This window comes from Glossina fuscipes, unplaced genomic scaffold (assembly GCF_014805625.2).
Source record: "Glossina fuscipes isolate IAEA_lab_2018 unplaced genomic scaffold, Yale_Gfus_2 43, whole genome shotgun sequence".
NCBI classification, from domain to species: Eukaryota; Metazoa; Arthropoda; class Insecta; order Diptera; family Glossinidae; genus Glossina; species Glossina fuscipes.
In genome coordinates, this window is record NW_023998427.1 from 350553 (window position 1) to 365431 (window position 14879).

General features: G+C 35.7%; 5 protein-coding genes across 10 annotated transcripts in view; 3 read left to right on the top strand and 2 right to left on the bottom strand.

Annotated features, from left to right (window-relative positions):
- LOC119637235 (adenosylhomocysteinase-like) overlaps positions 1–14879 on the top strand; it is a 287510-nt gene that overhangs the window by 46392 nt on the left and 226239 nt on the right. The window lies entirely within an intron of this gene.
- Positions 1–14879, bottom strand: part of LOC119637227 (flotillin-2) — a 217893-nt gene that overhangs the window by 41640 nt on the left and 161374 nt on the right. The window lies entirely within an intron of this gene.
- On the top strand, positions 1362–4400 carry LOC119637217 (glucose dehydrogenase [FAD, quinone]). Its single transcript, XM_038033079.1, has 3 exons — positions 1362–2527; positions 2585–3430; positions 3496–4400. The coding sequence occupies exons 1-3, from the start codon at positions 1853–1855 to the stop codon at positions 3874–3876; spliced, it is 1902 nt and encodes a 633-aa protein (XP_037889007.1). The 5' UTR covers positions 1362–1852; the 3' UTR covers positions 3877–4400.
- On the top strand, positions 6013–7357 carry LOC119637236. Its single transcript, XM_038033109.1, has 2 exons — positions 6013–6607; positions 6678–7357. Exons 1-2 carry the CDS (start codon positions 6370–6372, stop codon positions 6800–6802), a joined length of 363 nt encoding a protein of 120 aa, XP_037889037.1. The 5' UTR covers positions 6013–6369; the 3' UTR covers positions 6803–7357.
- LOC119637216 (glucose dehydrogenase [FAD, quinone]-like) lies at positions 9324–11541 on the bottom strand. Its single transcript, XM_038033078.1, has 2 exons — positions 11099–11541; positions 9324–11038 (listed from the first exon to the last, which is right to left on the bottom strand). The coding sequence occupies exons 1-2, from the start codon at positions 11402–11404 to the stop codon at positions 9443–9445; spliced, it is 1902 nt and encodes a 633-aa protein (XP_037889006.1). The 5' UTR covers positions 11405–11541; the 3' UTR covers positions 9324–9442.

A 14879-nucleotide genomic window follows, 5' to 3' on the forward strand; every position in this document is an offset into this window, starting at 1 on the left:
ATGTCTGAGTTCTTCATTAAAGAAGCATTGGAGCACTGACTCTTTTGCTAACAATTTGCATTGGTGTTCTGTTGCCAACATTCTCATTTTCTTCAAATTGTGCCGAAAACAATTGATCAGTATGTCAATTGTCAGGCTCACCGACAAGATCGCCATGAATTGCGCGCTAGATTGTCAATTTCTGGGTAATTTTTGATTACATTTAAGGCTTCTTCTTCTTGCTGATACGTTCAGATGCAACAATGTCGCTTATTATTAGCGAAGACATTGAACTGAAGCAGTTCGCATCGCTAAAAGCGAATTTACAATGGAAACCGTAATCTTCCTCTATGTTATTAGGATTGAAGCATTTAGGTTGGATTCAGACTAAATTGCATTTTTCGACTTTAATTCTTTAGTGAATATGATCTTAGTTGGATACGAGTTGTATGTCCATAATACTTTGCCGCGTCGCCTATAGAAAAGTACAGTTTCAATTTTCTGTTGTGCTTACCCCCACCTTTCGCACTTTCGCACTTTATTGATGCGGCAATATAATCATGTTATTTGTACGCGTCTTTGAAATGGATGCTATTCTGCTATGATTAAACTTCTTGTCGTTGTCTTAAAGGGCCAAAAGTTGCGGTTCAGATATTTCAAAAGATCTGTGCAGCGTGTCTCTCTTATTGGCTTAATAGATGCTTTGAATTTTCTGAAATTCAAAGAAACAATTCTTTGCCTGAGAGAGACTTTGTGACAAATGGATCCTCATCGTACCTGATGGTTTCTAATTTCTCTGATACTAACTAATTAATTCATAGAAACTGTTTATGTACGTTAGTTAGTTAGCTTCATCGACTAAAGTATTGATTGGCTATGAGTTTGAGAGCGATTCAGAAGGAGATAGTGCTTCTCAGTTACATTCGATATATATGAAAAATTTGCCTTCGTCTCTCTCTGCCGGATTCTTTGACCTGCTCCCCATATAATCTTTCTTATGAAAAGTAAGCCTTTATATGGCAAAAAATGTTTAATATTTTATAACGAGGCTTAATGTTTTAATATTTATAACTTAATTGATAATAGTAATCAAAGCCATCAAAATTAATTGTGCGAAGGTTTATGCTTCGGATGGCCCGCCATTTAAAGGGTTCTCATTATAAGTGAGCCTTTATATGGCAGCAAAGCCTAATTTTCGGCATAGAGTTACCTAGTTGTTGATCTGCTCTGGTTAAAATATTTTTGCTTGTTACATATATAAATTAATAGGAACTGAGTTGATATTATCCCTTGACAAACTTTTTCAAAGTAATAAGCTTGAAAAAAAAATCCTAGAACCCTATAACGGTTTTTTTTGTTTTTTTTTTTTTTTGTTTTTGAAGATGATCGAATAAGAGTTAATAACTGAAGTAAGTAAGGTAATAACAACATTAACATTCTATATATCTTAGAAGATATCGTGGTTTATTTGCGATGCGATAATTTTACTTAAAGATAAGCCAATTAATGAAAGACTGAAATGAAATGAGTACTTAACACAGTTTTGAGTGTAAGTGAACTCAGTGAACTTTGAAACAATTTTGTAAATATTTCTTAACGAAATTACATTACGAAATACGAAACCATCACCATTACCATCACTATCATCATCACCGTCATCGTCACCGCCACCATCACGTTATCCAATATTACGATACGTGCAATCGCAAATATGATTAGGAAATTATTTTTGCTAAGTCTGCAGAACGTTAACTGATATTTGAGGGAAAAATTAAAGTTAAAATTGAAACCGAAGCAGTTCTTAAATAAACTTTGACTTGAAAAGAGTTTCTGTTTCGATAAAGAGAATTTTTTGAATGGTTTTTTAAACGAAATGTTAACATTCGATGGCGCTGTAACTTTATGGCGTTTCCTTTTAACCGTTGGGCCCAGCGCTACGGTTATTTTGTTGCTTTTGAATGGCATAAAGGAATTTCGCCCAGATATAGTTGATCTTGAGAATCGAGTCGAATCCGTATACGTGGACGATTTGAGAGACAGTTATGATTTTATTGTGGTAGGCGGTGGTACAGCAGGTTGTGTGTTGGCGTCTCGCTTATCTGAAGTGCAGCAGTGGAGTGTTTTGCTCTTGGAAGCTGGCGGTGATGAGCCGTTATTAGCTGATCTACCGGTCTTGTTTCCCGCCTTTCAACGTAGCCCGTGGGATTGGAAATATCGTACGGAGCGTTCAGAGCATTTTTGTTTGGCGATGCAGAATCAACGATGTTTGTGGCCCAGAGGAAAAATGCTAGGCGGCTGTAGTTCTATTAATGCCATGCTATATATTCGAGGCAACCGCAAGGATTACGATCGTTGGGCTGAGATAGGCAATTCAGGTTGGAATTATGACAACGTTTTACATTACTTTCTCAAAATGGAAGATTTTCGTGTTAAGGGATTAGAACTGAATCCTTATCATAGTCAAAAAGGTCTTTTAACTGTAGAGGAGTTCAGATATTCGTCTCCTTTACAAAATATATTTCTTAAAGCAGCCGCAGAATTAAATGTGGTAAGAAGATTCGTGATATATACATCACTTTAAATTGTCGGAATCTTTCTTTTTCAGCTTAATCCAAACCAGGACTTTAATGGTAAATCTCAGACTGGCTTTGCTGTACCCCATGGGACATTACGGGAAGGATTGCGTTGCAGCGTTAATAAGGCGTACATAAGACCCGTTTGGAGACGTAAAAATTTACACATTTTGCTTAAAGCCTCTGTAGAAAAGCTGATAATAGATCCAAAAACGAAAGAAGCTAAAGGTGTGCAGTTCAATTGGTTGGGTGTTCAGCGTCTAATTTGGGCTTCACGTGAAATTATATTAACAGCTGGTTCTATTAGTAGCCCACATTTGCTAATGTTATCTGGAGTGGGACCGCAAGATCAATTACTAAGATATAATATTGAGGTAATACAACATTTACCCGGAGTAGGGAGAAACTTACAAGATCACATCTCCACTACAGGAGCCATGTACACCATAGAGAATTTTCAGAACAATAATCAGAAACTCTCGTTTATAGTTCCCGAGCAATTAAGCAAAGAAATGGTGGAGAGATTTCTTTTCCAGGAAGAGGGTTTCTTTTATTCTCTGCCGGTAGCAGAAGTAATGGGTTTCTGGAATACTAAATATCAAGATCCGAAACTCGATTGGCCGGATGTGCAATACTTTATGGGTAGTTTTGGTTACGGAGCAGATGGAGGTCTCTTAGGAAGCAGGGGATCGGGATTAACATTTGATAATTTTGCCAATACTATGGAACCTGTAATATATCAAGATACCTTCCTAATCGCTCCGTTGCTTTTAAGACCCAAGAGTAGAGGTAAATTGGAACTGCAATCGGATAATCCACAAGTGGCTCCTAAGATATATGCCAATTACTATGATCATCCCCTGGATATAGCAGTAATGGTGAATCTCTCCATTAGTTATATTTTGCAAAACTTGATAATTTCTTTTTTCATTCTTTCTTTTAGGTGGACGCTTTAAAGTTTGCTCACAATTTAACGCATACCACTGTAATGCGTCAGTTGAACGCTACACTTAATATTTACGTTTGGCGCAATTGTCCTAACGTCGAATATTTAGCTGATGCGTTCTGGGAGTGTTTGGCTCGTTATTACTCGCAGACTATTTATCATCCGGTGGGAACTTGTAAAATGGGTCCCTACTCCGATATCGAAGCCGTTGTAGATCCACGTTTAAGGGTTTACGGTACTCGTAGGCTCCGAGTTATTGATGCAAGTGTTATGCCTGCCATTGTAACGGGTAATACGAATGTTCCCACTATAATGATAGCTGAAAAAGGCGCAGATATGATTAAGGAGGAATGGCTTCATTATCAGGCTGGCGTTTGAGATAATCTTTTCCGGTAGTCGTTAAAGTATTTGTCAGATAACATGCCAATGAAAAATGTTCGCATTATTGTGAAAGATATGTAAATTTTATGTACAATTACAAAAGCTTATGTTTCGCGATTTAAGCTATTCTTATATATATGTATCTTAAGGATAAGTTTCATAAGGCCGTATACCCTAAAACGAAAAGATTTTCTTTAACTAATAATCTGTGTAAATCCTTTCTATTAATCGATTCCCATTCCCAATTGAAATTCGAAAGAATATGAAGAATTTGTACTTCAAATGAAAGCCTATCCGCCCTGAGTGGCCGAGTCGGCAAAGAGTCTCGACTAACAACTCAATGTTCCTGGGTTCAAAACCCAATTGTGGTCGAGTTTTCAGCAAAAACGATAGCTTGCGACGCGCTAATGCTGTTTAGACAACTCATAGTGAATTAGAATTTATTCCCCTGGCTAAATTAACAATAATAACAATAACAAGTAAGAAAATTGTATTCGGTTGCGACTGAATTTTTAATACCCATCACCGTTATCCTATAAAAGATCGAGAAGAAGGAAAAATATAATTTTGCATATTTTATAATATTGGGTGGGCGTGGCTGTAGAATAACTTTATGAAAATTTATATTATATATACATTGATTGGCTATGAGCAACGAGGAAAAGACATGGAAAGCACCGGATATTCTTAGTTTCGCTTATATAAGCGTGAGAATATTTTAGACGTGTTCTTTGATCGGTTTGCGCTATATTCGAACTCTTTTGCAAATTTGTAGGCGATATCTCTCTTTTTTGCGAACGGGACTGTATACAAACCACAGATGCCATACAGTTTGGTAGATCGATAAATGGACGGAGTGACACGGACGGACAGATGGACATGCTTAGGTGGATTCCGAGCTTGAAGCTGATTAAGAATTTATATATTTTTGGGATTTTTGGAGATTGCTTCTTTCTTCGTTTTGTAAATGTATTGGAAAAAAGAAGAAAATTAAATTTTGATACACTATAATAATGGGCGGACATGTTAAATGTGCCCCATTTACAGCATCGCAGCATAGAACATATGTTCAAATTTTTATAGGTTCATTTGCTGCATTCCATTTGAGGAAAAGAGTTTACGTGGTACTGTGGCCGTGTCTTCCGATCGATTTTTCTTATGTTGCATGTCAACCTGCGTGCATGAACCTATGCTTCCGTGATGGATATAATAATAATAAAATTAAGCTCAAGTGTATCCGTCTGGGTGACCGAGTAGGCAAGTGTCTCGACTAGCAACTCAGTGGTCGTGGGTTCGAATCTCAAGTGCGGTTGAGTTTTTAATAAAGGCCGATAGCCTTAGATGCCAGTGCTTTTAAGAGTTTAGTCTTAGAATTTATTTCTCTGGCGAAATTAATAATAATAATAATAATAATAAATAAGCTCAAGTATGTTGTAACAATTTAAGAAAGAGTTAGTAATATACAGAAAACTAACTTCTGGGTCTTACGTCAATTCTTGCGTATTCATCTAGACTAGAATATCGTGTTGCCCGCATTGTAGTAAACCAATTTTTACTTGCTGCTCGTTACTTGTCTATTATTTAAGTTACGTCTTAGAAGGAACACTTTCTTATTGCTCAAATGAAATTGAGATCTATTTAACAACGTTATCGTTCTATGTATTTTGCGCTTGACCGCAAAGCAACTCTGCGAGGGTTTGGCAATAAAAATGCCCGATTAGATTACGAGCGGAAAGGAATTAGAAATTGTAGTCGCGGTAAGTCCATAATGTGGTCATAAAAAACAAGGGTCGAGAGAAAGTTAAAAAGTGCACAATACGGATGGCAGCATATGGGCCCGCTAGACTCCACGTGCATAAACATAGCATTCTCGTTTGCGAAGAATATGCGAAGACGAAGATAGCAATTCTTGCTCGGTGCAAATGATACCCAGAGTTATTTTTTATGAAGCAACCTCATCGTTAATGGGAAACTTTTGTAAGTGTAACAACAATTTAATCGTTTTCGAAGTAATTGCTCGATGTCGGCATAGGTAGACTTTTCGATTCTTTTCGATTCTTATTGATATGTGAAATTTTTTGCTGTAAAATTATTTTTAAATTTTTTTTTTTTTTTTTTTAAGTGTAAGAGTAAAATTTTTTAATAATATGTTTTTTTAAATAAAAAAAAAGAAGTATTAACTTAATAAATAAAACATTAACAGGCAACAAAAATAAACGCTACAAGTTTAACAAGTTTTTTTTTTTGTTTTTTTTTTTTAAATGCGACATGTTCTGTAAATGCGACAGAAAACATCGAGTAGGAATGCGGCAAGTGTGCACTGTGCCAACATATGGTCATGCGAAGCATAATAGCGAGATATGCGCATAAAAGTACATGTAAATAAAAAAGTTTATAAAAAATTTAATAATAATTATAAGGTTCTGCAACAAAATTAAATGATCGATCGAATGATCAGTTCAGTACGGAATCAAATGCCAACGGGTTAACATGGCTGGGTTAACGGAAGGGCAAATTATGCAAAAAGTGTGCTTAGCAATAATTTTATGCAACGTAGCTCTTAAGGCGAAGCTTGTAAATGCCGGAAGCGATTTCAACGATTTAGATAATTCGGGAATATTCCTAATCGACTTGAAAAGTGCTAAAGAAAGCGCTCTGCAAGACTTGGAAGATAATAAATTTAAACGGCAAACAACTGGATCAGATGGGATAGCGACATTTGATACGGGTATGGCATCAATATAAAAACTTTCATTTTATTACAGGATTTGAGAATTATTTTTTTACTCTTATGGCAGATTTAATCCGTAGCCTTTTGGAACAGAGCAATAACAACAATTTAATAGCAGCTTCCGCCGTATCGGAAACACCCGTACCTTTACGGTTAATGCGTCTCTCTAAGAACAGTGGTCTTCGGCGCTGATCTTATCTGCAAGTCCAAATTGTATTGTCGATGAACTTTAGCAAAACTGTGTTATGAAATTTATAAAAATTTTCTATGATCTGTGTGGTTGACTATTTTTAATGTCAATGTCGATGTATTCAGTGGAGTGAAAACAGTCTTTGTTTCATTGGTGATCGTTCTTACTGTTGTCTTTTTTTTATTTTTTCTTTTTTTCATTTTCATATTTATTGGAATTTCCTTAGTCATGCTAATTAATTTTGTGGATGTTGTGGATTGATCATTCAATTTATAATACAAATTTTACATTTCAATTGACTCTGGAATATTTTCAAGTGTTTAGAAAGACATTAATTCAAGCATGAAAGTTAACAGTTTGCGTCAAGTTTTAAAATCGCTGTATTGTTGCGCGCGAACTGATTCTTGACCAAATATTTGGCAAATTTTTGTACCCAAGAGCTGCGTTGCGTTGAAAATGATTTTTTTTCACATTTTTTTGAAGACTTTTACTAGAGACGGTGTATGAACACAAATTCTGAGTAACCTGAAAGGTCACCTTTACAAAAAAAAAAAAAAGAAAAGAAGAACAAGTATGATAATTATATTCGGTCAGAACCCAATATTGGGATGATGGGAATCATCGTTATCCTGAAAAAAACAAAAAAAGTGAGAGAAGTGAATTTGGATTGGGCGCGGCATATTTTTCCTATTTATAAAATAAAAGTATTTGCCGCATAGGCGTGTGGGCGTTATAGGCGTGTCCTTGCAAAAGTTGAAGCCATTTCCAAACTCCTTTGCAAATTCGTAGGCGATATCTTCATTTTCGCATGTGGTCACTTTTTTGCCATTTTTGTACACATGCTACAGCACCGTCCATGGAATATGTATTCAAATTTTTCTATATTTATTTGCTATAGTTTATGAGTTTATGAGGAAAAACCAATTTTTTTTGTTTTCCTTTTGAAACAGAGATGTTTTCAGTTTACGTGGTGCTCTGAGCGTGCCGTTTGACTTATTTGGCCCATTTTCAATACCAACCTGTGTGCAACAGCTTCTCATGTTTTTGTCAAATTTGAAGGCGATAGCTTCATTTCTGCGGTCAGGAGAATCTTTACAACAGGCATTACGCAGACGGACAGACATTTAGGCGGACAGACAGATTTACTTAAATCGATTTAGGATTTGATGTTGATCAAGAATATATATACTTTGTAGGGTGTCTGGATTTGTTTATACGTAGAGATCATATTTTGTTCTTGAAAGCCGACATCAAAGCAGCCGAGATCTGCTTGTTTTTCAGTTCAAACGATGCCAATCTTTCCTTCTGGCGCAAAGTTTTGCAAATCGTACCGGCATTTTTCAGCGACTTTTTCCATTACGAATTGATAAACACTCAAAATTGCACGCTTTGATTTAATATGAATATTCGTATGAAAATGGAGTGCAGGATTTTCTTTACACAAGCTTACACAAACAAAAGACCAGTTGCACGCTGTGTGCGGGGGCTTGGCATCGTCACGTTTGCGCAGCTGAAAAATGAAACGTAATCGTATCAATTTGGATGGGGATGTCCATCCAATGGGGCTTAATGTTCATCGGATTACGTTTAGGGACATAGCAGAGACTATGAACGGGACCAAAGAATGCGTTTGTCTCATGCCGAATCAAGATTTAAGCATGACAAAGCTAATCGTACGTTGGATGCTAAGTTCGCCTACAGAATAGAATAAAAGCATTGAGTAATAAGTCGATGACTACAATAGCAAAATGCAAATGCATTAATTGAAATGTAATTCGCTGTCACCGCTGTCGCTACCGTAGCCTTCATACATATCTAGCCCCCAGCGGCTGTTATCTGTGTCAACAGATTCAGACTCTTATAAGTTCTGTTTCAAGTAAAAAAAAAACAAAAAAAAAAAAAAGATTTGGATCATATTATGAAACTGGAGTGCATTTTGCAAGTCTTAACAAATCGCTCTATGAAAAAGGTACGGATTTGTTCAATGATCGTTTGAGTGATTCTAAAAATTTTAAAAGGAGAAAGCAGTGATGAATAAAACCGAATGACTTTTTAATTGACCTCCATTGTTTAAATAATGAACGTTTTACTTAAAAATAAATACATATTTATCAGCATTGTTCTCGTAGTGCCAAAGGCCATGCGTTTGCTTTCTTTCGAATATATGTTACATAGCAGTATGATTGGCCAAGATATGAGTTCAGTAAGCAAATTCAAATTTTTTTTTTAGTCTTTGACATATTTAATTGAACATAGAGTAAAAAATGCATTCATTATAACGTTACTTATCTGTTATAGATATGCAAAATTTTGATAACTTTATCACCGACCAATAAACAGGCGATATCTGCTTGGAATGTTTAAATGAGTTGAGCGATAAAATTTTTTCTTTAAATTTCGCTTTTATGACATTTTTTTTTATAGCCAACCGGCAATGCGATAAACTTATTCACACCACAAGTGAGGTGAAGAATATAAAATAAAAAAGCAACAAAAAAAAAAAAAATAAAAAAAAATAAAACAAAGAAAAGAAAACTTAATGCACACAAAATACTCATTAAAAGGTTTTATGAATGGTCTGTATCTGACTAATGTTATATAAAAATTTGTTTTTGTTTATGATTTTTGTTTTTTGTTTTTTGTTACAACTCGTCGCTGTGATTATCATAGGCTTTAACATGTTTAACCCATTCGGTTTTGATAAAATCTGTAGCACGTTCGGCAATCATTATGGTTGGAGCGTTTGTATTACAACTGGGCAGCTTCGGCATAATGGAAGCATCTACTACTCGTAAGTTATCAACGCCATGCAATTTTAAATGATGATCAACGCAACCGGTTGGATCAGTTTTTGGAGCCATTTTCACGGTTCCCACATGATGATAAAGAGTTGTAGAGAAATATTTGATATAGCATTTCCAATAGTCGCGTGATTTAAATTCGTATTTATCGCATTCTTCTATAGGAATATGAGCGATTTCGCTGCGACTTTTACGAAATGCATTGGTCTTTTCTAAGCGCATTGTATAGTCTAAGCCTTTTAGCAACGTATCGACTTCTTCTGGGCTCGATAAATAATTAGCATCGATAATGGGCTTATCCCGATAATCAGAGGATTTTAGTTTTAAAACACCTTTAGATAAAGGCTTGGCGAGTGTAATATACATACCGAGGAGATGGGATTTTTCAACTATAGCCCGGAAGTAAGGACGATAGCGTTCGGCAATTGGTATACATCTCAAATAGACATCCAAAGCTATAAAGTCACCCCGAACCACTGTGATATGGTGTATTTCAAGGTTCGGATAAGGTTCGAAGTTTTCGTTAGCGTCTGTTTGTAAAAATGCTGTTAACGGAGCGGTACCAGTTGTGCTAAAAGGCCCACGTCTATGTATTAAATATTGATAAATGTTATCCAATATATGGAGTTCTGTCAAAGATTCACTAAGATTTTCATATGCCCTCCAAAAAACGGGTACATAAACGTGATCTTGCAGATTTTCACCTATGGGTAAATCATGCTTAACAGGTATGTCGAACGATTGTAAAAGAGATCTTGGACCAATACCAGAAAGCATAAGTAATTTAGCACTATCTATTGTACCGGCAGATAAAATAACTTCTTTGCCTACCTCAACTCCCATTAAATATTTATCGCGTAGCATATACTCTACTAAGAGAACGTGTTTTTGATTTTCATCAAAATGAAGTTTAGTAACTTGAGCATTTTTGATAACCTTCAAGTTGGGTCGGTCCATCACTTTACCCAAATAAGTTTTTCCGGTGCTCATACGCTGACCATTACTGACGGTCGATTTCACGGTTGCGTAACCCAGATAACTACCTTCAACGAAATCGTCAACTTTCGGTACACCCAATTCTTCAGCGCCGTTATAGATAGTTGAGTAAAGATCTTTCTCATAAACGGGATATTCATTTAAGGTCACATATCCTTGCGGATGAGTTGAATTGCCAGTTGGTCTTATAGACTTTTCAAAATACGGCCAAACGTCATTGAAACCCCAGCCAGGGTTACCTTCAGCTAACCACTGATCATAATCTTGACGATTTCCACGCACATATAACATTGCATTGATGGCACCTGATCCGCCTATAAATTTGCCACGCGGCCAATAGCAACGTTCGTCGTTCGTAGCCAAGCAATAACGTTCATTGCGTTCCGAAAAGTAATTGTAAGTGTAATTCGAATGTTGCACGCCAAAGAACAGCCTGGGTATCTAAAGCGAGTTACAATGAAAATTGATTTGATTTTATGGCAAGAAAACTACTATCGTTACTTCTGATTCGATGGGAGGATTTCCTCCCGCTTCCAGGACTAAAATACGCCAATTAGGATTCTCACTTAAGCGACTGGCGATCACAGAACCCGCCGATCCCGCTCCTATCACCACAAAATCATATTTTTCGACACCTTTATTCAAGGCTTCATCGCCATAATCCATCGGCCAATAACTATCAGTTGCTATCTGACATTGTGCTGCTAATAATGCTTGCATTAGTACATTAACCATGGCATTAACTACACCAACATGGGGTTGGGTACATAATGTGTTATTAGGTGTTAATAAGCTGATTGCGTCCATTGACGTAAGCGTTAAGTTAACAAAGATGCAAAGATGTTTGCAAACAATTTCTTACTATTATTTAACTTTCAAGTATTTTAGAGTTTTAACGACACGAACAGCAACAGCAGTCATACTATAATCAGAATCATTTTTGATCGAATATATACTCTCTGCGGTCACTGAGAATCATTTAAGCGATTATTTTATATATGTTTTTCATATATACATCTATATGAAATGAATAAAGAAACCTACGAATATCTATTTATAGAGAAGAAGAGAGCAAAAAAAAAAAAAAAAAAAAAAAATTAAAACGAAAAGAGAATAACTATAAGGAGCTCATAAAAGTTGCTCCAAATTTATTATCATTATGTTACTCACTGTAATTGTTAAAAGCAAAAAAGCTTTGCTGCTATCTTTGCACTGTAAAAACAACTCTTCTGTGAACATGATTTCAAAATTTCAAATTCTGCTAAGTACCTAGCAGTGGTCTCTTAATTGCCGAACTTTTTTGAAGCTTTAATAAAGCTTTTCAAATTGTAATATAAAACAATAGGAAACCCGCCTCGATTAATGCTAATTAATTATTAATTGAATTTAAAATAATGCAAAACTTAACACAATTTAAAGGAATTAATGAAAAATTAATATTTCTTCTGGTAATTAATTTTAAAGAACTATATGCCTTTCACGCTAAGCATATATGATTTTCTTCTTCTTCTTTTCTTTGTTATGGAATGCGTTTTGCGCTACTTTCATTTAGCGCAAACCTACCTATTCGCAAAATCTTTACTATAAGTGTTGTGCAAGATGTGCTATTATTATTATTAGCGTTTGATTCATCCGAATATTTACAAGATGTATAAGTCAATTGAGGAGGAATTAAATAAAATAAGATCACGTTACTTGTAAAATGCGCTTTACATGAAAAAACCGAGTCGTTTCGAGAAGTAGAACTTATGCCCGAAAGGAATTTCGTTAAATGCGTTAGGAATGCCGTTAAAAGGCCAAGCAAACTGGAAAGAGAGCCCCGTAATCATGATTCCTGAATATTTTGTAAGGAGCAAATTTGGAATGCAGCGAACTCACTTCACATACAAAAAACCGGACTAAGTATTCATAGCTGGTAACTTCCGCTCAACGCACGAATGCGTGTCGAATGTTGAACCAGTTTCCTAAATTTCCACTTAGGTGACAAGTGACTACTAGCGTACAAAGCCAAACCTGCAGAGCTTTCGTCCATCTTGGTCCGGACACTGAACGAGGGCCGGATTTACAAACGTCAAATATTTGTTTTAGTATTATATGTTAAATTTTGTTAAATTTGTGAATAAAGTTTGGTATAAAATTGTAGATAAAAGTTAGAGGAAGCTCGTCTGCATGGCCGTCGACCAGGGGGTTGCCATTCGAACGTTGTCTATCGCATTCGTGTGTTAGAGTTTTGCTTAGCACACTATTAAGATTCGGTGCCATACTTGCCCAAAATCTAATGTATATCCTTAGTGGTGATAGCAATTTGGGCACTAGAAGCTGCGCACAAATACAAATGCGATAAACACATCTGTTTGTGAATACGCTTGCTTCCAATATTTTCTGCCGCTTTCATTACTCTCGGGTCGAAAACGAATGGAACCGCGAAAGGAAAGTGACTCTCTCTCTCTCTCTCTCTCTCTCTCTCTCTGTTCGTCTTTTACTTTGTGATCGAGAGAGAGAGAGAGAGAATTGTTAGGAAGTAAGGAAGTAATAACTTTGCTCCAATATGCAATATGCACGAATAGGCACATCCGCTGTGTGCACGTAAACCGCGATTTTCTGAGCAAAAAAACTGCATATACATGTACGCAAATAATTGCTTATCACTATTATTTTATATGAAGATAAGCGCTTCTACTCTCTTAAGGGAATGCGAACGAAAAGTTTTAATCGTCTTAACGTCCACCCAATCCTTGGCTACACATGCATGTTCATGTCTTACTGAAAACTCAACGCTATATTCGGCTATTCGGTTTTACCGCCGATATTTTATTAGTTCCTCTAACGTGGGCCATGGTGTTTTGCCTTTTCGCACTTTGGATCATTCCCACAATATTTTATAGACTATTTCACACGTAACAAGCAGGAAAAGTAATGCTTTCCCCGTTAGCTGCTTTTTTCGTAGCACGGAACTCGACTTATTGGAAGTTCCCGTAAACTATGTTTTCTGCATTTCAATTTATACGTTTATGGACAGTTAAAAAATGGGATCTGAAGTAATACTGCGATAAATGCTTGCGTACAAATTCATACCAACCTAAGTAGGAATATGTTTATACGCCATCTACCTATTGGTAATCAAAGCATTGTCTTAGTCTTATTCCTTGTCAAAACTACAAACAGACGAAATATTTTACTACACATCTAGCAAATTAATTAAAATTTGCAATTTTTTTTTTTCTTTTTTTTTTTAGCTTAATAAAAAGTTTGCAATTTGACTGGTAGTGTGCGTTTAAAAAAGACAGTAAAAAAGTTTCTGAAAATAATTGAATATATAATTAAGGATGTATGCACTTATCTCTTTCACATACTTTGTTAAGCAATTCGCACATCTACAGTTACAATATTACAATGGTTAGATATAAACAATAAGATTAATTGCAGGCAACACTTGAAAATTCATTTTTATATCTCCGAGATAAATGTTTGTTTGTTGCTCTTCCCTTTTTCTTTTTGATTTCAGCTTTAATTCGTTTTCAGTCTTCATTGACTTATAAAGTGGCGTAATAATAATCTTAATTTTATTTAGATATATAAAACAACCAGTATTGCATAGCATTGAGTTAATTAATGTAAAACGAAAAAAGAAAAAAATACACCGATATGTCCGGATGGATATTATTACACTGGTCACTAAATAGAAGGAGAATATTTCCCAATGTTGGTATAGTTAATGCCATGGTTAGTGTACTAATGCAAGCATTATTAGCAGCACAATGTCAGATAGCAATTTTGAATAATGGCTGAATGGTATGCACAGAAAAATAAAGGGCTGACAATTAAGGAAAGTTAACTATCGATTTTTTACACATATAAAGATAATTATGCCGCGCCCACGGAAGAGTTCAAAGCAGCAAAGTATGGTGCGCCAATTGCAGATAAGAGAGAGGTAAAGGGAAAATTTTTTAAAAATATTCAACTTTAACCCTATTCTTCACGAAACCACGTTTTTTCGCTTGTCAACGGATACCCGGCGTGTGGTACAGGGTATATTAAATTAGTACACACAGAAGGGATTAAGATAGACCCAATTTTTATTATATCGATCGCTTCGGAAACATAACCTGAATTGATCAAAGCCTGTCTGTCCGTCTGTCCGCGTGTGCATGTAAAATTATGTTCAAACTACAAGTCGAAATTTTTGAGATATATTAATGAAACTGATTGACAGCACGAGCGCATTTTCAATAGCGTTCGAATCGGTCCACTTTTGCGATCACTTCCCATATAAGGCCCTATT